A 24,399-nucleotide genomic window follows, 5' to 3' on the forward strand; every position below is an offset into this window, starting at 1 on the left:
AGAAAAAATAATTTTTAAATCTCTGTGGAATAGCATCTTCATCTTCATCCTTTAACACTTTTTGTTTACATTCTACATACACTTTAACAACACAAAATTGATATACACACTTAATTTATTATAATATACTGAATATTCGTTAACATGATTGTAAAAGACATTCAATGCATTGTTTACATAGCTGTACACACACACATGCTATTTACATCCACACGTAATCATTTCATTCACGGACTAATAGATTGTTTTTCTTTATCAGCTATTTTTTTTATTCTTATTCTGATTGTTGTTACCATTCACGAAAAGATCACATCAACACGTACCAATATTGTATTCAATGACCAAATCTGACCACTGTTGAACCTATTTGAAAGAAAAAGAAAATTAATTTCATTCTTTTTTTAAAAAAAAAACCAACCTACAAGCTGTCTGGATCAATTTTAGCACAACTTTTCACACTTGATGATTTTTGATTTGTTCTGAGTCGTCTGGCTCGGTGAAAAGGTTCTAATGAGACCGTAGCCTAACATTTAGTTCACGGATTCGATTTCCGGTCATTTCATCATCAGAATCAGAGACATTTTCATCATAATTTACTCGTTTTCTTGCTGCAGCTCGAATCGGCCTCCGTGTTCCGGTACGAGATGATGAATTTTCTTTATTGTCATCATCATCATCATCATCTGCATCAAATTGAGTTGCATCTGAATCATTTGGCTGTTCTTCTTCTTCTTCTTCTTCCTCTTCCTCCTCTTCACGATCATCTTCAACATCTGTCTTTTCATCTGTATCTTCTTCATCTTTTGTTTCTTCTTCTTCTTCAGGTAATTCTGATTCTTCCTCTACATCGTCATCCGAATAGAATCGTCGAGGTTTTCTATTGTTACGCCGTAAATGATATTTTTCATTAACAATTGATTGTGTATTATTATTATTGTTATCGCTATGTCCTTTGACATTATTATTAATACTTTGATCAATATTCATAGATTCATCATCATCGTCATTATCATCATCATCATCAAAATCTTCATTACTATCATCTTCTTTATACGTTCGAATACGCTTCCGTCGATGTCTAAGGCCATATTTTTCAACCGAATTTGAACCATAATAATATTTTGAAATTCTATGACTAGAACGTTGTTGTTGATTATAATGATTAGATGCAATAGCCAATGATGATTGTTGTTTTGAACCAATCATCATTAATTGCTGTGTCATACATCGTCTTCGACTTGTCGATGGCCCATTTAATTGTTGTTCATAAGGGCTAGGCAATGACGGTGACATTGGTAGCGATGATGATGATTTTTGTGGATATCGACTAGTTCCGCGATTGATTCTTGCATTACTACTATTTCGACCAGATCGGCGACCACCATTGGATGATTGTCGATTCTTAAGCATTCTTGATGACTTTAATTCACTCATTACTGAGCGCATCTTTTCTTCAAATATATTCGACAATCGAATGGTTAATGAATAAATACGTGATTTTTTGTTTGTATTGAATTGTTTGGAATTGGTAAATATTAGACGCATATCTTTGGCAAAATCCTGCGGTGAATCATAGATATCGGCTAGGAGCTGTTCTTTTACTGTCGTCAAATCCATTGGTGTATCGATTATGTGCGCATAATTGGGATAGATGATCGGATCAACAGGTGCACGGAAAGGTTCAGAATCGGAAAGCTCGAAAATCTGATCAATAAGTTCACGACACAATTGTTTCCATGTTTTGCGTGGTCTATTATTATCATCATGGTCGTATGGATGTCGATTATGACTACGTTTGGCACGGACAGATCTCGATGACTGACCTTGGTGATTAGTTTCATCCATGTCACTATCAGAAAACATTACCGGGCGAATACGACGTGTAGATCTTCGTGGCCTTTGTTGGTCAAACGATGATGAAGCTGATGATGAATGGAGTTGCTGTTGCTGTTGTTGAGTAGGATCGACAGGTGAAGCGGTGACTAATTCTGATGCATAAGTATTACTTAATTCATTCATGATTGGTGTCGGATCTTGACATTCAGAATCTTCTATAAAACGTAAACAACATTCGGTAATAATTTTGGCTTTTTTAACAATAAGTGATTCAGGCATATTATATAATGCGGCATTCGATTCAATAAAACGCACATCAAATTTAACCGCTTCTAAACGCCTATAGAAATTTGATCGTAATCTCGACATGATTGTAGATAAGTCCATCGGATACGGTATTGTTATTGCATATAATGGATGTTGATTGAGATCAACAGGAGCGGCAAATTCTTCTGCATGTGAAAATTCCATAACACGTAAAAGGCCATTTATTATACGTTCACGATCACGATTACGTTGTTCCAGTGGCCATTCTTGATCATCAATCATTGAAAATGATATTCGCTCTTCATCGGTTACTGATTGACCATCATGTGTTTGTTGATCGGGATCATCTGGATTCGATTCTAGAGGTTCCAAATCCCAAGGACTTAATAATTCTTTTTCACCATTACACCAAATAACTTGGATTGATTGAAAATAAGAATTTGCTTCAGTATAACGCGTCGAATGAATACGACCGATCCACCATTGATCATCGATTGCTGATCGAAATCTGTCAGAAATACGCCATTCACGTGAAACGGATATATCGTACCATTGTTTCAGGATGATGAAATCACAAACATGATCTAGATCATGATATCGAATAGAAAATTGTTGCTGGGCATTATGGGGATGATGAATGGATGAAGATGGATCAACATTATTCGCTGTTTGTTGCTGTTCAGCTTCGTTTTCTTCAGCTAATGGATCTACAACAACCATACGCAGTGTAACTAAACGTGGTGGCTTGACATGATATTGAATACCGATAATTTTGGCAAATATTTCATCCGAATCACTTCCACGTAATCGAAATGGTTTTGTTGCCAGATTAATTTTATAACATTTCGTTTCACGTACTGCATCAATATATTTCTGATGACCTTGACGGAAATATACAACACGATCACCAATCTGTGGAAAATAAGGCATTCGTTTAGGTTTACTATTCGTAAACCATTCAGGTGGTCGAAACTGTTCATCAAGGTGGTGGTCATCTCTAAGCTGTCGAAATGTATGCCCACTACGATCAACAGGAATTTGTTCAAAACGTTGACGTCTTTCAGATGGATTATGGATATCTTCGATATTTTTTTGCCGTCTTGATCGTATAGATCCATCGTTTCCATTTGAAGTTGATGGCTGATTTAAAAGGATTATATCACTGGAAGGACCATGCTGAGCGTTATCATCATTATCACTTTGAATACGATCCTCTTCCTCCTCTTCATCATCATCATCAACATCGGTACCACGACGTTTGCGTTTACGACTGGTAGAAGCACTAGTCGCAACAGCAGCAGCTGAATTTGTGAATGGCGTTCTATCACGTGATGTTGATGGTTGATTCCAATCTGAATCTGATGTAGTATCATCTGAATCACTCGATTCCTCTTCTGATGTACCAGTAAAATCTTCGTCATTAGAATCATCTTCATCAAGCGGAACTAATGCAAATCGACGTTCATTACTATCGGCATTATTTGTATTTGAACGATTTGATCGTGATGATGCACGTATGACACCACTGGACTGGTACAATATTCTTCGTTGTCGTCGTGTAAATGGCTTAAATTTTGGTAATGGTTCAATTGGTTCAATCTCTTTTGATCGTTTTTTCTGTTCTGCCCGATAATATTCTTCTTCCATTCTATTTAGCGAACATTGTCGTTCACGAATGAATTCGATTTCACGTTCAGGCAACGGCATAATCAATGGTTTTCGCATGAATATACCCATTTGAAATCTATTTGGTCTACCATTTTCATCATTAACACGGTTATTTGGATCGACTAAATTGGCAGCATTACGTACACCGTCACCAACCGAATGAGAATTTCGCAAAGCAGCAGCTGGTGAAGAAGCTGAAGTTGGAGCCGAATTATCTCCTGAACCACTTGGTAGTCGTTGCCCTCGTTGTTCTCGCTGTAAACGTTCAATCATATCGTCAATAGTAAGGGCTCCTTGTTGTTGAGCTTGTTGATCATTTTGTTGATCACCACCATCGAACGGTATAAGTTGTGGATCGTGACAATTTTCTCGGCCAGGTACTAGCCGCTGAAGTCGTGGTGGATAGGGATTCCCATCAATATCGACTAAAAATGGTGGTGGCATTAGATGTGGTGCAATCTGCATCTGTTCATCTATAACAAAATCATTGACATCACGTATGATAGGCCGATAATCGGTATGAAAAAACATATGTTCAGGTAATTCGGCATATGGATTCGATGGTGATAGTCCAAAAAGAATTAAATGTCCATAGCTATCGGTCGCAGCAAACATTGTACCGTCCGGATTCCATTTAGCATCGAACAATGATGCGGGAACCTGAGAATTTTCCAATGCATTGTAAAATGTTTTTATATTTGTGCCGGTGACAACATCCCAGATCATTATAGCACCTTCATGTCCGGCGGTCAATATAATTCGACCATCAGTAGGATGTGGTTCAATAATATATACTTCATCTTCATGACCATAAAGAACATGTTTTAATTTAGCATTATGTGAAAACCAAACCTTAATCGAACTATCTGTTAATGAAGTGATAACAAAACGATCATCAATTGTCCAGGCAACCATGCAAACACGTAAAACACAAATCTTTGATGTTCCAGCAATTTCTACTCGACGTTCTGGTGGTCGACCATCTAATCGTTGATTTATATCAATTTTGAGATGATTCCATTTTTGTTTTTCATAATTCCAAATGTGCGCCAGACCATCACGACCACTAGAAATAAATCGTAACATTGATCGATTGCTAAATTGTAAAGAATCCACATGATCTGTATGTTGTTCAATTTCAAGAATTTTAGCCGGACCAGCCGGTGCGGAAACATGAAAAACATAAAGACTGCAATCAGTTGAACCAACAGCAAAAAAGGCGCCACCTGCCGAGAACGAACATGATACTAGTTGAGAATCGCGACGTTTACGTTCGACAAAACGAATCGGATCATCCTGAAACAAGCGAGTTTTAGCATCATATTTGTAAAAACAAACACTACCATCCTGAGAGATTGATACTAGATATCGAGTATCCTGTGTCATAAGTGGGCAAAATTTTACAGCTGATATTTGATCTTCATGATTCTTTAACGTTTTGATCAAAGCAGTCGTACGTAGGTCCCAAACACGAATTTTTTTGTCACAACTGCCCGATGCAAGCATATCATTTTCAAGTGAAATAGATAAATCGGTTATTTCACCTTGATGTCCACGTAAGGTAGCCAATAAACGGCCATTGGATGCAGACCAAATTTTAATGATAGTATCATCCGCTCCAGTCACCAAAAATCGCCCAGTACGATCGAAAAGAACACAGAATACGGAAGAAAGATGACCAAGTACACGACTATATTTTTGATATTGTTCATAGAATCCAACTGGCAATAGATGCGTTATGGGCTTAGGACCAGCCAATTGCCGACTGAATAATGTTTGACTAATATGCCCGGGAAAATGAACCGATGAAAAACGTTGTGACGGCAATGGTGGTGCATGGTTACGATGATTGGATATAGATGCTAATGAATATGGATTACGATTTCGTGGTAATAAACGTTCATCTTGTTCCGGTATTAATGATTTTTTCGGTATAGGTCGTATCAATGAAAAACGTCCGGCTGATAGGAATGAAACGATAGAATTTTCAATCGGTGGTGGCACAACTTGACCTAAGGCCTGATGTGCTTGTTTTAGTGATTGAAATAGATAATCGGCAGTGATGTGTGGATGCTGCCTAATGGCTAGCTCGAGTATTTCCTTCCCAAATCCAGATTCTTCCAATGAACGTTCCGTACCGGTACGCCAATCATATTGTGGTGGTAAAAGACATGCATTGGATTCTAATTCACGTTGTAATACTTGAAATGATTGTTGTAATGGACTTCGTTCCAAAAATTTATAAATTAAAAAATATAATTCACGTTTAAGTATGTTATCATCGATGGTTGCCGGTATTAGATGTGCACTTAATTTTTGTTGTTGTTGATTTTGTTCTTGATGTTGTTGTTGATGTGATGTATGATCATCCGGATGATCTGATGATGATGATGATGGTAAAGGGCTATCCTGTTCCATTTGTAAAATTGTTACTGATTTTAATTCTGATTGAAGAAATTTATATATCAATAAATGATGGTAAGAATAGAATCAGGAGACAAAATTGCCGAATCGTTGCTGTTGTTGTTGATTAAAAATCATAGCGTTGAACGATAACTTATCTGGTTCTTGGTTCACAGTTTTTTTTTAAAAAGATGGATTAATAATAATAAAATTGAATGAGATCGAAATTCAAAACACAAAACTATTATCGTTTCTCTATAAATTCGAAAGAATAATATCAAAATTCATTCGTTTTCGTTTCAATGGATAATGAGGAATTCTTGTTGGTTATTGGTTAAATATTACATTTAGCTAAAGCCAGTAAAACGAGCGAAAGAAAATGACGACAACGACTCATCATCGAATGAGAAAATGAGAAAAGGCCAACAACTGACTGAGAAATCAATGTAAAGTAGTAGTGGTTCATAGCTAAACAAAGAGGGCGATTCAACAACACTGTAATAGCACGTATAACAATGTCATATATTAACATTTGGTAGTGGTATTAATTAATGTTATTATAATCAAATATGGTCAACAATAAAATTGTGATTGAAATATATGTAATGGTTTTTACAGAAACTTTTTTGTCTTAGCAGGCGCAAGCGTCGGTTATATGCTCATTGAATGATGATGATGATGACGATGGAGGATATTTGAGGTGATTTGTTATATTCCTCCCTTTACGTTTGTTGGGTCTTGTTTTTTTTTTGTTTGAGCTTTCTTCTTCGATGTTTCATTGATAGGAAGTAGAAATCATGATCAACGTGAAAACCATGAAAACCGGAAGTGACTCGGAAATTTCAAAAATTTTTGATTTACATTGATTGAAATTAAAAAATTTTGATCGTTATTTTCGAAGATTTTTCTCTAAATTTTTCCTGTTTTTTTGATGATAATTGATTCTACAGGGTCCTAAGGATCGATTAGATTGACAATGACACAAATTTAGCTGATATTGGTGAGAGCAAGACCATTTTTTGGACTCAATGTTTGTTTCAATGAAAAAAGACACTAATAATCGATCCTGGGTCCATTTTATGAACAAATAAAATATAGGAAACAGTGACCTGGGTCATGAACTTTTAACAATTAAAGGAAAAATGAACAAATGGAAAGATATTATGTAGAAAATCGAAGCTAAGTTACAAATTGCGTTCAACAAAGCGTTCAAATCAATTTCTTGATATTTTTTGACCATCCGATCGGTTATCATCTGAAACACAATATTAAGCCATGTGCTATCCACGTGACAAAAAAAAAATCAAAATACCACGTGATTCTAAATTTTGACAGATGAGAACGGATGATCAATAACAATGATGATACAGTAAACATGTCAACTAAAGAAATATGACATAAGAATCCATATGATTTGAATCGAAATAATTTTAATATAATTCATATCACCAACATTATTGTGTTGAATAATACAAATTAAGTTTACCGATAATTCAAATAACGGTTATCGATTAACAATTCTAATGGCCAAAGTCAAATTCCATTCGAACGATCGAATGTTTGTCTATTTTCGTTCATTCATATTCAACTTGGCCATTTAGAACATTGATTCGATTTTATTAATTTTCTCATAGTTTTTATTTATATTTATTTTATTATTTTAAGATGATAATTCAAATCACTCAAAAGTAGTGACCATAAAAATGTAGATATATTGAATTTTTAATTTTTTTTTTCTCTCCAACTTTTACAATTCTCAATAATAATACACTCTTGTGTGTGTGTGTTTGTTTATATATAAACGAACCCTTCCGTTGTCTGGATGCGTGTGAGTTTCTCATTTGAGCTTCTCATCATTTGATCACGCTATTTACACCTATTTATTTACTTGGGTGTTTTTATATCTTTTTTTTATTTGGGATTTTTTTTTTAAATTGTTTATAAAATTTTTATTGTCAAAACAAAAATGTCAATTGAAATCGAATCATCCGATGTAATACGATTGATTGAACAATTTTTAAAAGAAAATAATCTTCATCGAACATTGCAAGTATTGGAAGAAGAATCATCGATTCAATTGAATACGGTCGATTCTATTGAATCATTCGTACAAGATATTCAAAATGGTCATTGGGAAACCGTATTGAAAGTTATACAACCATTAAATCTTCCGGATAAAAAACTCATTGATTTATATGAACAAATTGTGATCGAATTGATTGAAATGCGTGAATATGGTGCAGCTCGAAGTCTGCTACGACAAACTGATCCTATGTTAAAATTGAAAAATGATCACGCCGAACGATATCTTCATTTAGAAACTTTATTGGCCAAAAGTTATTTCGATCCATATGAAGCCTATCCAGAAGGAAGCTGCAAAGAAAAACGACGTGCACAGATTTCCCAGAGTCTAAGTTCAGATGTTACCGTCGTTCCATCATCACGATTGATGGTACTCATTGGTCAGGCATTAAAATGGCAACAACACCAAGGCCTATTACCACAAGGTAGCTCCATCGATCTGTTCCGTGGTAAAACATCAATAAAAGAGGAAGAAGATGAAACTTATCCAACACGGCTATCCAAAACGATTAAATTTGGCCATAAAATTCATGTTGAATGTGCAACATTTTCACCAGATGGGCAATTTTTGGTTACCGGTACCGTTGACGGCCTAATTGAAGTATGGAATTTTATCACTGGAAAAATCCGCAAAGATCTCAAATATCAAGCGCAGGAACAATTCATGATGATGGATGATGCTGTCCTGTGTTTAACGTTCAGTAAAGATTCCGAAATGCTCGTTTCTGGCAGTCAAGATGGTAAGATAAAAATCTGGAAAATTCAAACTGGCCAGTGTATACGCCGTTATGATAAAGCACATAACAAAGGTGTCACCTGTATACAATTTAATCGCGATTATACCCAAATCCTTTCTGGTAGCTATGATGGAACATTGCGAGTACATGGAATGAAAAGTGGAAAAATGCTTAAAGAATTTCGTGGCCATACAAGTTTTATTAATACCGTTATATTTAGCAATGATCAACATCATGTCATAAGTGGTAGTTCGGATGGTACGGTAAAAATTTGGAATCTTAAAAATGCTGAATGTGTTAATTCATATAAATCAACGGCCATATCTGGATCGGCAACGATTGAAATTGCAGTGAATACCATACAATTGATGCCGAAAACACCAGAACATTTTCTAATCTGTACTCGTAGCAATACAATCAGTATAATGAATATGTCCGGACAGATTGTTCGAACGTTAACAAATGCTGTAGCGGATGGCGGAGATTTTGTTTGCTGTACCGTTTCACCACATGGTGAATTCATTTATGCTGTGGCTGAAAATCGACAATTATATTGTTTCGATATTCAATCTGGAAAGATCGATCATACTATGGAAGTTTCCGATGCTGAAATTATTGGTCTCTGCCATCATCCCAAACAGAATATTCTGGCTACATATAGTATTGATGGATTATTGAAATTATGGAAAGCTTAATTTTATTCATTATAACCATTTTATTAAACAATGATTTCGTTTACCCAAGCTAACTATCGTAATATGATTTTTTAATATATGTTCTGGCTTATTTTCAATCAAATCATCCGCTTTAGAATGACGATTATAATTAATATAAAAACCACCATCCTTAATCGTATTGATTGCTTCAATTTCGGAATGAAAAAAATTTGTTTGCATCGCCAGGTTTAGTACGGTAGTTTGTTGTTCGATAAATTCCATATGAATGATAGGAACACCGTCAAATACATCGTTGATTTCTTGTTCATTAAGGTTGCCTAATTGATCAAGATTTTTGTCAAACAATGCTGATGTTATTCGTTTTGCCTGATCTAAACCATTTTGTCCATGTACCAGTAATGTCATCTCTTCGGCTAAGCGTTTCTGTAATTGCCATGGTTTTGGATTTTTCATCTGATTTAGTATCAACGTTTCGATTTCGGCCAATGGCCGAAATGAAAATAATTTTAATAAACGGTTGATATCACGATCGGGTATTCGCATAAAATACTATTTTTGTACAAATGAACTTAATTTTAGCTCATGAAGAATTAAAACAAAAATAATAACTAACTTGATAAAGTCCAAATGGTGTCGTCATTTCTGGATTTAAAAATACAGCTTTACCTTCGGATTTGCCAATTTTATTTCCTTTATTGTCCGTAATTAATGGAATGAATAATCCACATGGAAGTTGTTGATCAATTTTCTTGATCAAATCATAACCATTATGAATGTTCACTGTTTGATCAACACCACCAACCTGTACTCGACATCCATATTGTTTGAAGAGATGATACCAATCATATGCTTGAAAAGTTTGATAGGCAAATTCTGCAAAACTTAGACCGCTTGGTGATTCTAATCGCTCTCGAATGGCACTTTTGTTTAACATATCACCCATACGAAGATATCGAGCATATTTGTTGATAAAATCAACAACATTCATTTTGTTAAACCATTCGCTATTACGAAGAATGACAAATTCTCGATCATCAGCAACATGTTTAGCAAAATATTTCCGATAATTATCAAAGACTTGTTGAATGTCTTGTTCAATACCACAGGCATTCGAATCGATAAGATTGTCAGAAAGAATAGGTCGTTCCTGTACTTTACCCGAAGGATCACCAATATGAGCCGTAGCATCACCAATGAGTAGAATGATTCGATGACCATGATGATGCAAATGAAATAATGAAATCAATACTAAAAGATTTCCAACATGAAGGCTTTTGTTGGTGGGATCAAAACCGGCATAAATTATCTGTTTTCGTGATAAAAATTCATTGATATTAGCACTGAGAGAAGAAAAAAATTAAAAATTAGAATAACCAAAATACAAAAAATTACCTTTGAGGAAAATATGAACTAAACAATCCTTTCGAAGATAATTGATCATAAATTTTTGATCCAATAAATCTTTTCAATGAGTTTTGGCTAATTAATTGAGATGATAATCTCAGAATCGAAACGGAACGGACAATTAATGATTGCATTATTAACGTTAACCGATCAATGAAATTGTTTATTTCATGTCACATGGTATTTCATTTATTGGATGTAAATATAAATCATACATAAACGACGTTCTTATAATCCACGGATTTAAATCGAAAATTCCCGCCATTATCATGAAAGATGTAACTTTTTTCCACGTTTAAAATTCATTTTGAATCATTTGTTTGTTCAATTTTGTTTATATATCTATTGGTCGCGAAAAATTTCTCCATGAGTGGGCAAACAATGTTACTCTTTTTCTTAATAAAATTTTCAATAATCATCAGTTTTTTTTTAAATGTGTGTATTGCTTCTGTTTGTCGACAATAACGACCACACAATACACACACAAGTTTTCATTAATTATCATATTAGTGCGTGAGTCGTTGTCAATGTTGATGATGAACATCAAACAAATAAAATATGTCTATGTTTAGCATAAATCATCATCATCATTCAAACTTGAAATAAATCCACCACAAAAAAAAACGTTTTTCCATTCAAGGTTTTTTTCCAACCAAATGAATAATTTTACAACAACCACAATTTTAGTTTTTACAAAGGGGATAATATTACAAGAATCATATTTAGAAAAAAAAACTCATGTTTAGATAGGCAAGGATTCTCGTAAAGATGATTTAATGAATTCGATAAATGTTCATTTTAAATTATTGATTATTTATTTTTTTTTTTTTTGGAGAAAATTCCATAAAATTAAATAAAAAGAAAAAATAATATACAAAAGAGTATCAATATGGATTTTCAAAATGATTGGCTGTAGTGAATATGGATAATAACAGGACGAGTTGGTGTCTTTATGTTGTGTATGTTTTGAAAATTATGGAATCAATGGTGTATAAAGCGATTCTTTTTTTCCATGTAAAAAGTATATGTAATCAATTCAAGGAATAATGAATTATTTTGATGTATCTATGCTATTCAAAGTATCAGAATTCGTTTTTGTATTTATTATGTTTTGTGCCATTGCCATATAAATTCTCATGTATGAATAATAAAATGATTTTAATACTTGTTCAAAAGAGATGTTTATTATGTATGTATGAGCGCGCAATGTGGCAAAAATCATGTCTAAATTCAGGAAAAAAAACTTGACAATTAACAATGAAAGAAAATCGGAATGATTATGGATTTTTTTTTTTGATCGAACAAAGATCAATCGTTTTTCAGCAATAAAATTGTTCATAATAGTAAAATAACAATAAATTGGTCATGTCTAAACCTAAAATTGTTTGATCTTTGAAAATGTAAAATTTGTATTTATGTATGTATGTTAGCAATTACTAATTATGTATGTGTGTGTGTGTGTGTGTGTGTATGATTTTTAGGATTAAGATGAATGGTTTTGATTAGAATTTGATAGATTGTTTACTGAGATTATTTTGTGGTGCATCTTTGATGACTTTTGACTTGAGAATACCATTCTCGTGGACAGTGACAGTTTCTTTTCCATTTTCAAACACCCTATTTATTATGAACGAAAAATTTAATTAGAACAGTTCATTTAAATTCAATCGATAATCACTTACTTTCTTGTTTCAATTTTGTTACCATTCACATATTTAGTCGTTGTTGTTGTTGTACGTTTGACATTAGAACGCATACCATTCCCATTCATGTGAGCAAATGGATCATCCGATGTGAATGTCGTGAAAGAGCTATGGGTATTACCAACGCCAAAAGGATCAACAAATGGTTGTAGATTGCCAAAACCAAAACCGTTTTGACCAAACGGGGGAAAACCTCCACCTCCAAATGGCTGGAAATCGGCAAACGGATCAGCACGAAAAAATTCTCGGAATATATCGTGTGGATCACGAAATGAAAACATAGATGCGAATGGATTGTGATTGTTGTTTGTGCCAAAAAAATCTTGTTGATCATCGACCGAACCATATTTATCGTATTGGCGACGTTTCTTATCTATTTCATCAAACAAACAAATGTTATTATTGTTTCAAGAATGAAAAAAATAGACTAACCATCAGACAAAATTTCATATGCCTGTGAAATTTGTTTAAATTGTTTTTCTGCTTCATCTTTATTATTTGGATTTTTATCGGGATGCCATTTTAGTGCCAATTTGCGATAACTAAACAATCCATAGAAAAGTAAACAGATGAGCTTAAGCAAGTTTTTTCATTTCTCATTCACTCAAAAAAAAACTTACGCTTTTTTAATTTCATCAGGCGATGCCGTACGAGTTACTTGTAAAATTTCATAATAATCGACTGCCATTTTCAAGTTGTTCTTTGCTTTACTTTCTCACGTTTGATGATGTTGTTGGCAGGCAGATATATGAGTAGTTTCAAAATATTTTTGGTCGTTTTTATTTGTTGGATTTCGTCAAAAAAACGTTTTGTTTCCAAGTTGATCCGCAATGAAAGAATTTTTTATCAGGATTTTTTTTTATTCAATTGTTATGTAAAGCATCTATAATAATTGAAAGCAAATAAAAAATTATAATTGAATTGAATAATAATTATTGTTGTTGTCAAATTTATAAATAAGTTTTTGATTAAAGCTAACAGTTTTTATACGCAACAAATGTATAGATATATGATGATGACTATGACGGGAAAAATGCTTAGACTTGTGACAATCATGCAACTGCTATGATGATAATTAGATGATTTTGTTGGGGTAGTTGGCCCCGTTTTTCAGTCACAGTTTGTAATTCGAAATCCTGTAAAAGTTGTTTTTCTGTTTAAGTATGTTTTTTTTATACTGTTGTTGTTAACAAGACAATGACTTTTTTGTTGTTCATTTTTTTTTCTTCTGGGTTGACTTACTCAGAGACAATTTTTTTTTAATGGATGAATGAATTCTTGTGCATGCGATTCGGGAAAAAAATGGGCGAGATAAATGAACTGATCACACACACACACACACAAAAAACATAAGGGTTGAATGTCTTTTTACTTGTGGTTTGAATTATTAGACCCAAAAATGAAAGTAAATGTACACATTCATATATGGTCAAAATTTATTCTTGGGTGGCGGCTACAATATTCATGGAGTAGCGGTAAATGTATCAAAAACAAAATCCAACTAGTGATTCTTTTTTTCACTTTTCACCCGAAATATTGCATAATATATCAAAAACATGTGACAAAATTTATGACCCAAGAACGATCATATAACAAACAAGGTTTTAGTTTTCCTATACCAAACTGATGGATGAAGAAGGAAAAAAAACTATATATTTTCTTGTGATAATCGTCATTAATGAAATTTGATCAAGTTTTTTTTTATTTATTTTTCATCTTACCTTAAATCAGAATATATATTATATTTAGTACACGATTTAAAGGGTAGGATAACAAAACTAAAAATAAATTAATGATTATCAAATACTGTTACAATAAACTGAAAAGATGGGAACACAGAAAAAAAATGGTGATACGTTTTTTCAAAGATCACGAATTCACGAATTTGAATTTAAACATGAGCTCATCAATTGAATCTAAACAAACAAACAAACAAACAAAAAAATACAGCAGCAGACAAGGACCCAAATCTTGGGTCCCTTTCTGAGATGAGATAACGTAATTTTTTTTAATTATAATTACTGGAATTATGATTTTCAACGATTCGGTTGATTGATTTTCAATTTTTTTTTCGTAGTTATTTTATTTTCGAAAAACGAGAAACGATTTCGTTATTCTTGCGTGACAGTGTTTCTTTTGTTTATATGATATGGATTTCACTTTGGATTCACAAGATTTGATATGATTTCGTATTATTTGTTTTTTAGTTTATATAATATAAAAAAATGTATTTTTGATTGCAATCAACAAGCAACAAAAAAATTTTTTTTTTTTTGTTTTCAACATGATAATTTTCATTAACAATCAAACGATAGTGATATGGAGCTATTATAATCAGTCATTCAATGTTTATCATTTGTTCAATCGAAATTTATCATTCAAAATACATGTATGATTTCAAACGCAAAAACTTACCTCTTCAGATAAAATAACAATCAATGTAATTGTATGAAAAACAATGAAATTAATTTAGAAATAGATAGATTTGATTTTGATGATATGGATTAAGGATGTGAAATTATTTTGATAATAATGATGAGTTGAGATAATTATTTTTCCACATTACCACCGTCATATAAATCAATGAGTGAACCAAGTTGCGAAAAATTTAGTAAATTTCCAAAACGAAAACAAAATAATAGATACACAATTTTCAATATCACCATCAACAATAAATAGATTCGAAAGAAACAATGTATCTTATTATTATTTTAAAACATATGTGGAATGTGTCGTTCCAAATGGATTATGAATGAGTTGTCGACGAAACGCCAGGATTATGGCGATGGACGACATATATAATGATGATGATGATGATGATAAAAACAAACAAAGGCAAAAACAATGTAGAAATGAGAAAACTTTTTGAGCAATATAAAATTTGTTGTTGTTATCATCGAGTAACACAAACGAACAAATAAAATTTGAAAAAATGGCTTTCGTTCTTTCCTTTTCTTCTGACTGCTTTGCCTGGTGTATTAATAAATGTTGAATTTTGATCCAAGAACGCGTGCAAAAACCTACATACACAATATTCTAACTGACTTTTTGTTGTTGTTGTTGTTGCTACTATTGCTGCTATGGCTACAACAAATATTGCTTTGGATATTTGTCGTCGTAGTCGTAGGCGTTTACATCTAAAACGATGATGACGACAGCATCAACATTCGACATTATATATATCACACATGCAAAGATCATTGATGTTGTAGCAGCAGCAGCAGCATTTATATTTGATTTTTTTTTTAATAGCAGCTACATTGGATTTCTTGTTTTTTTTTTAAATTTTGACTCTCTCTCTCTCTCTCTTGGTTTCCATCATCTTTCCATTCAAATGATCATCGTCATCAAATAACGATGATGATCATCATCATCATCATGGTAGCTATATAGACTTTGTAATCACTGATGCTGTTGTTGTTTTTTTTTATTGTCAATGACGCTGATATTTTCAAAAACCATTCCTATTTGAAAATATAATATCTGTATTTTTGTATGGTTACAATATATTCATTGATAATTATGGTGATTATGGCGTTTTTGTTTTTTGGATTATAACATTATCTTCAAATTATTAAAATAATAATGCTCATGATGATGGTGGTCATGCATTAATGCTATCGTAATTCAATGATATATTTAAATATCCAAATACCAACCAGTTGTTAATGTTATTGGGTAATACTTTTACTATAGCAGCTAATTAATTGATCTTATTGATGGAACAATTTTTTTTGTTTTGTTGTTCTTCTATCCATAAGCCATCTGTCCAAAAAAAAAAAAAAAATATTTTGGATCAATATTTGATTTTGCAAACTTTTTTTTTGTTACGCACGCTTTTGACATATGGATGGATTTAATATTGCCACGGTCAAGACGTCATAATATAATAATAATAAAAATACTTATATAATGGCACGTTTAATTTTTTTTTTTTTTTTGATCGGATTATGAAATTCATGGATTTTGCGAATGAAAAAAAAACTTTACTTGGTTGCGGTAAATGAATTTTTGTTTTGTCTATTATTTCCAATTATTCGTTTATTGAACCCGATAACAAAAGCATTGGAATATCATCCAGATTTCATTATTCATTGTCATGATCAAATGAGAGGTCATCATTCTAGTTGTATTCATAACTAGAAAAAAAAACTATACCAGTTCCTACTTGAAATTTTTAATGTTATATAAGAGTACCCGGAAATAAAATTGATAAAAAAACCGATATAATAGCATAGACAAAGTAAACGCTAAAACATGATCATCACGATATCATTGATTGTCTGATATTGCATCATCATATGTGTAGTTTCGATTCGTATTCATAAAAAGAAAAGAAAAAAAAGGGTTGTCTTGACAACCATATATGTCGATGACTCTTTACCGAAGAAAGAATATGTAAAAAAAATATGAACATGCAACAATATTTCCAGCCATATATTGCTATTTAGTTTTGCAATTCAAAGCATTATGTATTTACCAGTATTTAATTCGATGAATATCGTTGCCATTGGTGATCCAGGGTCCATAAGAAAATTCAGGGACATTATGGTATTTACAATTTGCAATAATGGACAAAGTATTTCTTTTGATCGACTTGATTCATTCGATTCGTTGGGACGAACATTGCTATTATTATTTATTCAAAAATTAGGTTGTTCACCTTTCCAGTAGGTAGGTTTCTTTTTTCCATTATTCTTCAATCATGTAATTGGGCATTTGATTGCAACCAAAAAAAAAAAAATTCGCTCAATCACAAATAAAATTGATCGATTAAAAACTCCAATTGTTTAGTACATCAAATTAACCAATGACTTTGACTTTGAATAGCAAGAAAAAAAGTGAACTTGATCATCAATTTATCTAAATGAAACTGTTATTAAATTTTGGATAATGTAAAAAAAGCGATTTTCTATTCGAATATCGAAAATCTATTTTATTTTGTTCAGATAGCAAGGTCAGTAAATCATTAAAAAATAATCAATTCAAAAAAATACGAATGAAAAAACGCTTCCATATTTTTTCGAAGGAGGGATAAATGGCATACGCACAAAAATACAAAACAACGTAGGTGTCATAGTATGAATTTGATTTCAAACAGGAAAAAAAAGGATAATATCTGAACAAAAAAAACATACATTTTGGGCGTATAACGAAACAAAAATGTATAAAAATAACTAGCTAGAATTTAATAAAGATCTATTCGGAAGTGGTTTCTTCAATAGAATCGATAATTCATGTTCATAGGTCTTTAATTTTCGTTCACAATCTTTACGTTCACGTATGCTGGAATTTTGATTTTCAACATCATCATCACCCTGTTCATCAGAATCATATTCAATTTCACAAGCTTTAGCAGTGGTTCGAAACCAATTTTCTTCCGTTCGATTTTTTCGTAATTTATGTTCCAGCATATCACATAATTGTGCTAATCGTATACGTTCTTTTAAACGTTTCAATATTCTTGAATTTATATTCGAATATTCTGCTATGGATTCTTTATGAATAATTTTGGAAAAATTACGTAGAAAAAAAGCCTCCTCCCGAGGATCACATAGAATTAGACTAAAACCTTTGTTATTAATTCGTGCTGTACGGCCACTTCGATGTATATAGATATCAGCCGAACGTGGTACCTGATAATGAACGACATGATCAATATTAGGAATGTCCAATCCACGAGAAGCAACATCGGTTGCGAATATCAATGAATTTCGTTTTGTGGTAAATCGTTCAATATTTGTAAGGCGACGTTTTTGAGGCATTGATGAGTGAATAGATAAGGGATTCATTCGAAGAAATCGAAACAAGTTCAAAAGGCGTCGTATACAATCGATACTGTTACAAAAAACAATTGTTCGACCTGGATTATTCAGAACGAAATAGTATAGGTATAGATCTTTATCGTCTTTTAGACAATGTATTATTGATTCGGTCAAATGTTCGGCATCCGGCTTTGATCTTCGACCACCATCTGTTAGATCACATGTTTTCAATGTATTACGGTCAAGATTTAATGATTTAATTAAATCGATTGAATCTCGATCTGATTTGTTTGATGATAATCGATGTTTTTTCTTTGTAGATCGATTCATTGTTAAAGTGGCTGAGAATATAAACACTTGACATTTGCCAGACTTTAACGGATTACAATCATCTTTGTTGAAAAAATCGATGATAAATCCAAGTTCTTGAAAATGTGATTTTTCAATCATTCGATCGGCTTCATCGATGACCAACGATCGAAGGTCGGTGATAAGCGATTTGCGATTCAAATATGGAACCGTATTCGAATTAAGCATTTCCCATAATCTTCCAGGTGTTGCAACAATGATTTGTGGTTTTTGTCTAGAAAGGATTCGTTCTTGTTTTTGTATGGCTAAACCGCCAACAATCAATGCCACTTTGATCATTGAACTAAATTTGCATATATTGTCAATATGTTGTTTAATCTGGACGGCCAACTCTCTGGTTGGTGTTAGAATGATCGATCTAAGTTTAGGATCATTGTTTGATGATTCATCCATTTCTTTGATAATTTGATCGACTATAGGAATGGCAAATGCTAATGTTTTACCGCTACCAGTCGGTGCGGCAGCATAAATATTCATACGATCATTGATTGCAGCTGGTATTGCAGCCGATTGAATGGCCGTTGGTGTAAACATCCGAAGTGATCGTAGACATTGAATTATTGGTTTTGGTACAGATAATTTTTTCCACTCAGACATTATCCAGGTCTTTTTGTGGCGAAACTTTACAATTTTGCAAATTATTTGAGTTGATTGATAATTTCTTTCGAAGAAAAAGAATAAACACAGTTTTGAAAATGAACGAATTAAATTTTATTATTATTATTATTATTATTGGTTGCTCATAATTTGAAAGAAATAAAAATTAAACTGATCTGACAAAAAAAACATGAAAAAACGTGCTTTATCAAATTGTCCGTTCTTAAACGTTGTTACGTTTCAACTTAACATCATCTTCGCCATCACTTTTAAATTCTACTTCATCTTCTTGCTTGGACACGACAAATGAATTTACATTCTTGATCAATTTTTTCTTTTTTATATTTTTGACTTTATGTTTTGTTTCTTTTTCGGATTTCCTATCATCATCTGGTTTACTCGGTTCAGCTCGAACAATTTGATAATTATCTAGCTCTTCGATGGAAACTAAACCTTGGAAATCTTCTGCCGTTAGACCATCATCACACTCGATTGCCACCGGTTTCCAATGATGCTCATCCTTTGATTTTCGTTTTCGTGTCATTTCTTAAGAAAAAATTAACAAAAAAGAACAAGTAAAAATATTTTGAACATGAAATAAACACGCGTGTGATCATTAAAAACAAAATTCCGTAGCGTCATCTAGTGGGTGTCTTGAAAAAAATTTAAGCGAGCTCGATTGTTACTCGATTGTATTTATCCATGGTTCCAATCTTGTTGATATCACATTGAATTTTTCGAAAGAAATATCTCTCTCTTTTAATCAAGGTATTGATTGGATTAATTCGGATTCACACGAATTATCTGTTATTTGATTATTATTATTATTATAAACGTAATGCGTAGTAGATCTCGATCACCATCATCTCGAAGCCGTTCCCGTCATGATGTAAGGCCTAGACCACGTGAACATGAACGAGGTCGTGATAATGGTACAAGTCGAGATTCTCGATCGCATCGCGAACATCGAACAGGTCGAGATTATCCCCGTAGTCCTCTACGTGAACGCGATGGTGGTGAAAGACGAATAGTTCGTGAACAGCGATATCGCAACTATGACCGTGAACGCAGTGGAATTGATGATCGGGATCGGCATCAAGATAGAGGGGATGGACGCAAACATCATCGTGGCCATCAACATCGATATCATGATCATCGTAGATCACAATCACCTCGTGCTCGTCGGCGTTCTCGATCTAGATCGCGATCCAAAACACCAAAATCGGAAAAAAATAGTGGAGCCGTTCCTCAATATCTGATGAATCGTCCGGAAATTACTGACAAAGATCTCGAAGGTAAAACTGAAGAAGAACAAAAAATGATGAAATTGATGGGGTTTGCTGGTTTCGATTCGACAAAAGGTAAACCAGTCAAAGGAAATAATGTTTCGGCTGTTAATGTCTTACAGAAACGTAAATATCGTCAATATATGAATCGAAAAGGTGGATTTAATCGGCCATTAGATTTTGTCGCTTAACATTGAACATTTCATTTGAATTTTATCTGTAAATATTTAAATTTTTTGAAATTTGGAAAAATGAAATAAATTAATGCTTTCTTTTTCTGGAATTCTTTTTCGCAGATCGGTTTTCATTTTTGTTGTCTGTTCGTTTAGTTCTCGATATAAATGTCTTTGATTTTACTTTGGACATTATTTTGTCTTTCATATTCAAAGATGATCCAGCTTTTTTCTTCGTACATTTGACTTCATTTGGTCGTCTGGTGTGTTTATTGTTGCCGAATGTTAATGTTGCCTTTTGTTCAATCATATAAATAGATTGCATTCTTAAAATTTTGCCAATTTTAAACATTTTTATTATTTATTTATTAATCATTTTTTAAATTAAAAGTTTGCCATTTAAGAAGAAAATAGCTTTCATTATAAAAAAGTTTAAAAATTGAAATAAATCCAATCGCCTATTTTAACATTGTTGTTGCTCACATTGTTGAAACAGTTCAGTTCATTGTCATGACTTGCCAATTTGTTTTCCATTTGAGCGATATTACAATCAACAATCAAAAAAATTTGAACATCAAAAACGATGGCTTTTGAACCGAAAATAGCTTCTGATCTTTCGGCCATTCCGAATGGCAAAACTCATCTTGAAGATATGGTCATTAATGGTATGTTCGAAGAACCAGTATCTACTGGCACAACAATTATGGCCCTAGAATTCGATGGCGGTGTTGTAGTTGGAGCTGATTCGCGAACAACATCTGGTTCTTTTATCGCAAATCGTGTTACGGATAAATTGACAAAAATTACCGATCAGATTTATGTATGTCGATCAGGAAGTGCGGCTGATACACAAGCAATAGCCGATGTTGTTGCCTATCATTTGGATTTTTATCAAATGGAAACAGGTGAACCGGCATTAGTTCCGATTGCCGCTAATCTATTTCGAGATATGTGCTACAATTATCGTGATTCTATAACTGCTGGAATTATTTGTGCTGGATGGGATCGTCGGTATGGTCCACAAGTTTATACAATACCGTTGGGCGGCATGGTCGTGCGACAACCTGTATCGATTGGTGGATCTGGTTCAACTTATATCTATGGTTATGTTGATTCACAATATCGACCAGGAATGAATAAGGAAGAATGTTGTCAACTCGTAACAAATGCTTTATCATTGGCTATGGCACGTGATGGATCAAGTGGTGGTGTAGCAAGATTGGCTATCATTACTGAACAAGGTGTTGAACGTCGTGTTACATTATCTGGTGATTTACCTAAATTTCATGAAGGATAATTATGAAATGAATATTTCCCATATATTTCAATTTCTAAATAAACTTTTTTTAATTCATTGATTTATACATTTTGATGATTTTGTTTACTGTTTACCATGCTAGTCTTTGATCTACGTTCATCAAATTTTCGATAGGATTTGAAAAATAATGAGGCGAAAATAATCACAATGCCAAGTAAACCGAGCCAAGTGATTGAATGTGAATAGATAAAACAGGAAAGAAGAATAGCAAATGCTTGCCGTAAGGTCATGATTAAAGTGAAAATAATTGCACCATATGTTGAGATCGTATGAAATATAAACAATTGTCCACCGGCTGAACATATTGATAATATTATGCAATCACGCATCAAAGCAGGATTTGCAAATAATAAGCTTAACGATGGAAAGAAATCGCTTTGTTGTAATAAAGAAACCAAAGTAAATAGGATCGAATAGAAATTAACAGCGGCCATCATATGTAAACTCGTCAATGATCGATATTGGTCAAAAAGTGATTGTTGCCAATTCGATGTGAACGAATCAAATGTTAGATAGAGAACCAAAATGATGATGCCCGATATAAATGATGAAAACGTGAATGAATCATTTATTGTATCATCCACATGGTGAGATTCTCGTTGTTCATTAAGCATAAATATGGACATACCAAACGATATAGCAATAGCGAATAGCCATTCTTCACGTTTTTGTGTTCTACCCATAAGAATTCGATTCATTAACATTGTCGGTATCATTTTACATCCTTTTGATAGAACCTGTGCCGGAAAACTAACATATTTAAGTGCTTCATATTGACACCAACTACTCATAATATTCGATAATGAACAATAGATGTACATATAGAATGGTGGTTGTTTTGTTCGAAAAAATGATTTATGTTGGTGGCTTGAATGGTAATTCTGTTGATACAATAATACTATCACAGCAATAATGAAGGCTAATACTCGATTGATGAGGACTAAAAATTGTGCATTTCGGAATTTTATATTAATCATGTTCGGATCCAGTGAATCTAAAATCAAAAAAAAAACAATAAGAATTTAAATGAAAATGATTAGCTCTAATAAATCTTACCGACAGAAATTATCGAAAGTAGATTCTCTGTTATCTGATTTGAATGTGTATCAATAAAAGAGCTATGGACAGCATAATTTTGTGTCATAATTTTTTCTTGCAAGATTCCCCATGTTAAGAATGAAATTTGTAGTCCGAAAAAACAATAAAATAAATGAAAAACATTTGTATTTTTTTCCCGCACTTTTTGTGGTTTGTTGGATTTTAGATTTTCTTCATCCGCTTCAGATGATAACAATAGTGATCCATCTTCGATGGTCAATGGAAGTTCGTTGCTTGCAGGAACACCGTACACCAAAAGTTTTATCCATCGTATGTGTTTAACTTTTACAAAAATAAATTCCGACAAGCGTCATAATGAATTAGATTATTATTATATTGATATAAAAAAATCATTTTGCACCTACCATAAGAAGGTAAAAGATCTCGTTTGGCTAGGAAAACCAAAAGTCCAACTGGTATTATTATAACGAAATAATCGGTAAGATTTTTTATGAAATGGATAAACCACGATGAATGATGAAGAATCGGATGATGATCATGATCATTTAACGGTTGTTCGGTTAAAGTAAATTCGATCCGATAAACAAAGATCAATAATATCGCGCATATTGGATTTCGAAACATTGATCTATTCAAAATTGATACAAACATAATATTGTTATCGTTGGCCAGCGATAAATCAATCGAATGGCAAATATTAAAGGAAAAGACATTGATGAATCAATGCAAACAGGATACGTTTCAAGTTTCTCTTATTATTATCAAGCAAGATCAATCAACATGTATTCATTTCGAATAATAATTTTCAACATTCGATGGTTTATACATTATATAATGTTATTTGATATTATCATATTCCATTTTTTTAGCACAATGCTCAAACACTTATTACACACATTCATTACACAATAATTATCATAATCAATAAATCCTTCAAATGACAAAAAAATTCATTGAATCTAAATATGCCAACAAGTTTTCTCTCACTTCTCTATCTCTAAATAATCATATTGTGTCGCTTGTTTATATTTATGATCAAAAAAGCATTGAAAGAG

General features: G+C 32.7%; 9 protein-coding genes across 14 annotated transcripts; 3 read left to right on the top strand and 6 right to left on the bottom strand.

Moving 5' to 3' along the window:
• Positions 1-97: 97 nt before the first annotated feature.
• On the bottom strand, positions 98-6,573 carry BRWD3 (bromodomain and WD repeat-containing protein). 2 transcript variants are annotated; one of them, XM_075729302.1, is made up of 2 exons: positions 423-6,573; positions 98-363 (listed from the first exon to the last, which is right to left on the bottom strand). In XM_075729302.1, exon 1 carries the CDS (start codon positions 6,187-6,189, stop codon positions 508-510), a length of 5,682 nt encoding a protein of 1,893 aa, XP_075585417.1. In that variant the 5' UTR covers positions 6,190-6,573; the 3' UTR covers positions 98-363; positions 423-507. The 2 variants fall into 2 exon arrangements, with proteins under 2 accessions (XP_075585417.1, XP_046914528.2); XM_047058572.2 differs by having other exon boundaries at positions 419-6,573.
• Positions 6,574-8,140: 1,567 nt separating this feature from the next.
• On the top strand, positions 8,141-9,736 carry Smu1 (Smu1 spliceosomal factor). Its single transcript, XM_047058405.2, has one exon. It carries the CDS (start codon positions 8,141-8,143, stop codon positions 9,686-9,688), a length of 1,548 nt encoding a protein of 515 aa, XP_046914361.1. The 3' UTR covers positions 9,689-9,736.
• On the bottom strand, positions 9,668-11,454 carry TyrRS-m (Tyrosine--tRNA ligase, mitochondrial). Its single transcript, XM_047058408.2, has 3 exons — positions 11,063-11,454; positions 10,284-11,010; positions 9,668-10,219 (listed from the first exon to the last, which is right to left on the bottom strand). Exons 1-3 carry the CDS (start codon positions 11,206-11,208, stop codon positions 9,698-9,700), a joined length of 1,395 nt encoding a protein of 464 aa, XP_046914364.1. The 5' UTR covers positions 11,209-11,454; the 3' UTR covers positions 9,668-9,697.
• A 380-nt stretch (positions 11,455-11,834) lies between these two features.
• Positions 11,835-15,979, bottom strand: mrj (DnaJ heat shock protein family (Hsp40) member B6 mrj). 5 transcript variants are annotated; one of them, XM_075729297.1, is made up of 6 exons: positions 14,800-14,955; positions 14,499-14,693; positions 13,398-13,660; positions 13,210-13,319; positions 12,757-13,150; positions 11,835-12,691 (listed from the first exon to the last, which is right to left on the bottom strand). In XM_075729297.1, exons 3-6 carry the CDS (start codon positions 13,463-13,465, stop codon positions 12,577-12,579), a joined length of 687 nt encoding a protein of 228 aa, XP_075585412.1. In that variant the 5' UTR covers positions 13,466-13,660; positions 14,499-14,693; positions 14,800-14,955; the 3' UTR covers positions 11,835-12,576. The 5 variants fall into 5 exon arrangements, with proteins under 5 accessions (XP_075585412.1, XP_046914497.1, XP_075585414.1 ...); XM_047058541.2 differs by lacking the exons at positions 14,499-14,693; positions 14,800-14,955 and adding an exon at positions 15,193-15,979; XM_075729299.1 differs by lacking the exon at positions 14,499-14,693 and having other exon boundaries at positions 14,800-14,928.
• A 1,706-nt stretch (positions 15,980-17,685) lies between these two features.
• LOC124495062 (ATP-dependent RNA helicase DDX24) lies at positions 17,686-19,522 on the bottom strand. The gene is made up of 2 exons (XM_075728898.1): positions 19,243-19,522; positions 17,686-19,194 (listed from the first exon to the last, which is right to left on the bottom strand). The coding sequence occupies exons 1-2, from the start codon at positions 19,506-19,508 to the stop codon at positions 17,955-17,957; spliced, it is 1,506 nt and encodes a 501-aa protein (XP_075585013.1). The 5' UTR covers positions 19,509-19,522; the 3' UTR covers positions 17,686-17,954.
• A 76-nt stretch (positions 19,523-19,598) lies between these two features.
• LOC142597355 (uncharacterized) lies at positions 19,599-20,052 on the bottom strand. The gene has a single exon (XM_075728899.1). The coding sequence runs from the start codon at positions 20,050-20,052 to the stop codon at positions 19,732-19,734; it is 321 nt and encodes a 106-aa protein (XP_075585014.1). The 3' UTR covers positions 19,599-19,731.
• Positions 20,053-20,346: 294 nt separating this feature from the next.
• On the top strand, positions 20,347-21,378 carry LOC124495066 (uncharacterized). The gene is made up of 2 exons (XM_047058380.2): positions 20,347-21,013; positions 21,091-21,378. The coding sequence occupies exon 1, from the start codon at positions 20,347-20,349 to the stop codon at positions 20,983-20,985; it is 639 nt and encodes a 212-aa protein (XP_046914336.1). The 3' UTR covers positions 20,986-21,013; positions 21,091-21,378.
• An 84-nt stretch (positions 21,379-21,462) lies between these two features.
• Prosbeta1 (proteasome beta1 subunit) lies at positions 21,463-22,325 on the top strand. The gene has a single exon (XM_047058379.2). It carries the CDS (start codon positions 21,551-21,553, stop codon positions 22,262-22,264), a length of 714 nt encoding a protein of 237 aa, XP_046914335.1. The 5' UTR covers positions 21,463-21,550; the 3' UTR covers positions 22,265-22,325.
• On the bottom strand, positions 22,290-24,343 carry sll (adenosine 3'-phospho 5'-phosphosulfate transporter 1). The gene is made up of 3 exons (XM_047058378.2): positions 23,749-24,343; positions 23,342-23,665; positions 22,290-23,279 (listed from the first exon to the last, which is right to left on the bottom strand). The coding sequence occupies exons 1-3, from the start codon at positions 23,993-23,995 to the stop codon at positions 22,327-22,329; spliced, it is 1,524 nt and encodes a 507-aa protein (XP_046914334.1). The 5' UTR covers positions 23,996-24,343; the 3' UTR covers positions 22,290-22,326.
• Between the last annotated feature and the right edge of the window lie 56 nt (positions 24,344-24,399).

Source organism: Dermatophagoides farinae, chromosome 3 (assembly GCF_024713945.1).
Source record: "Dermatophagoides farinae isolate YC_2012a chromosome 3, ASM2471394v1, whole genome shotgun sequence".
Lineage (NCBI taxonomy): Eukaryota > Metazoa > Arthropoda > Arachnida > Sarcoptiformes > Pyroglyphidae > Dermatophagoides > Dermatophagoides farinae.

Coding starts and splice junctions, on each gene's coding strand:
- BRWD3 (XM_075729302.1), bottom strand. CDS start 6,189: ATGGAACAGGATAGCCCTTTACCATCATCATCATCATCAGATCATCCG.
- Smu1 (XM_047058405.2), top strand. CDS start 8,141: ATGTCAATTGAAATCGAATCATCCGATGTAATACGATTGATTGAACAA.
- TyrRS-m (XM_047058408.2), bottom strand. CDS start 11,208: ATGCAATCATTAATTGTCCGTTCCGTTTCGATTCTGAGATTATCATCT. Junction 11,011..11,062: donor AGTTCATATTTTCCTCAAAG/GTAATTTTTTGT, acceptor TTCTTCTCTCAG/TGCTAATATCAATGAATTTT. Junction 10,220..10,283: donor CACCATTTGGACTTTATCAA/GTTAGTTATTAT, acceptor GTACAAAAATAG/TATTTTATGCGAATACCCGA.
- mrj (XM_047058541.2), bottom strand. CDS start 13,465: ATGGCAGTCGATTATTATGAAATTTTACAAGTAACTCGTACGGCATCG. Junction 13,151..13,209: donor ATATGAAATTTTGTCTGATG/GTTAGTCTATTT, acceptor TTGATGAAATAG/ATAAGAAACGTCGCCAATAC. Junction 12,692..12,756: donor AACAAAATTGAAACAAGAAA/GTAAGTGATTAT, acceptor CATAATAAATAG/GGTGTTTGAAAATGGAAAAG.
- LOC124495062 (XM_075728898.1), bottom strand. CDS start 19,508: ATGTCTGAGTGGAAAAAATTATCTGTACCAAAACCAATAATTCAATGT. Junction 19,195..19,242: donor ATTCTAACACCAACCAGAGA/GTTGGCCGTCCA, acceptor ATGCAAATTTAG/TTCAATGATCAAAGTGGCAT.
- LOC142597355 (XM_075728899.1), bottom strand. CDS start 20,052: ATGACACGAAAACGAAAATCAAAGGATGAGCATCATTGGAAACCGGTG.
- LOC124495066 (XM_047058380.2), top strand. CDS start 20,347: ATGCGTAGTAGATCTCGATCACCATCATCTCGAAGCCGTTCCCGTCAT.
- Prosbeta1 (XM_047058379.2), top strand. CDS start 21,551: ATGGCTTTTGAACCGAAAATAGCTTCTGATCTTTCGGCCATTCCGAAT.
- sll (XM_047058378.2), bottom strand. CDS start 23,995: ATGTTTGTATCAATTTTGAATAGATCAATGTTTCGAAATCCAATATGC. Junction 23,666..23,748: donor AGATCTTTTACCTTCTTATG/GTAGGTGCAAAA, acceptor TTTTTGTAAAAG/TTAAACACATACGATGGATA. Junction 23,280..23,341: donor ACTTTCGATAATTTCTGTCG/GTAAGATTTATT, acceptor TTTTGATTTTAG/ATTCACTGGATCCGAACATG.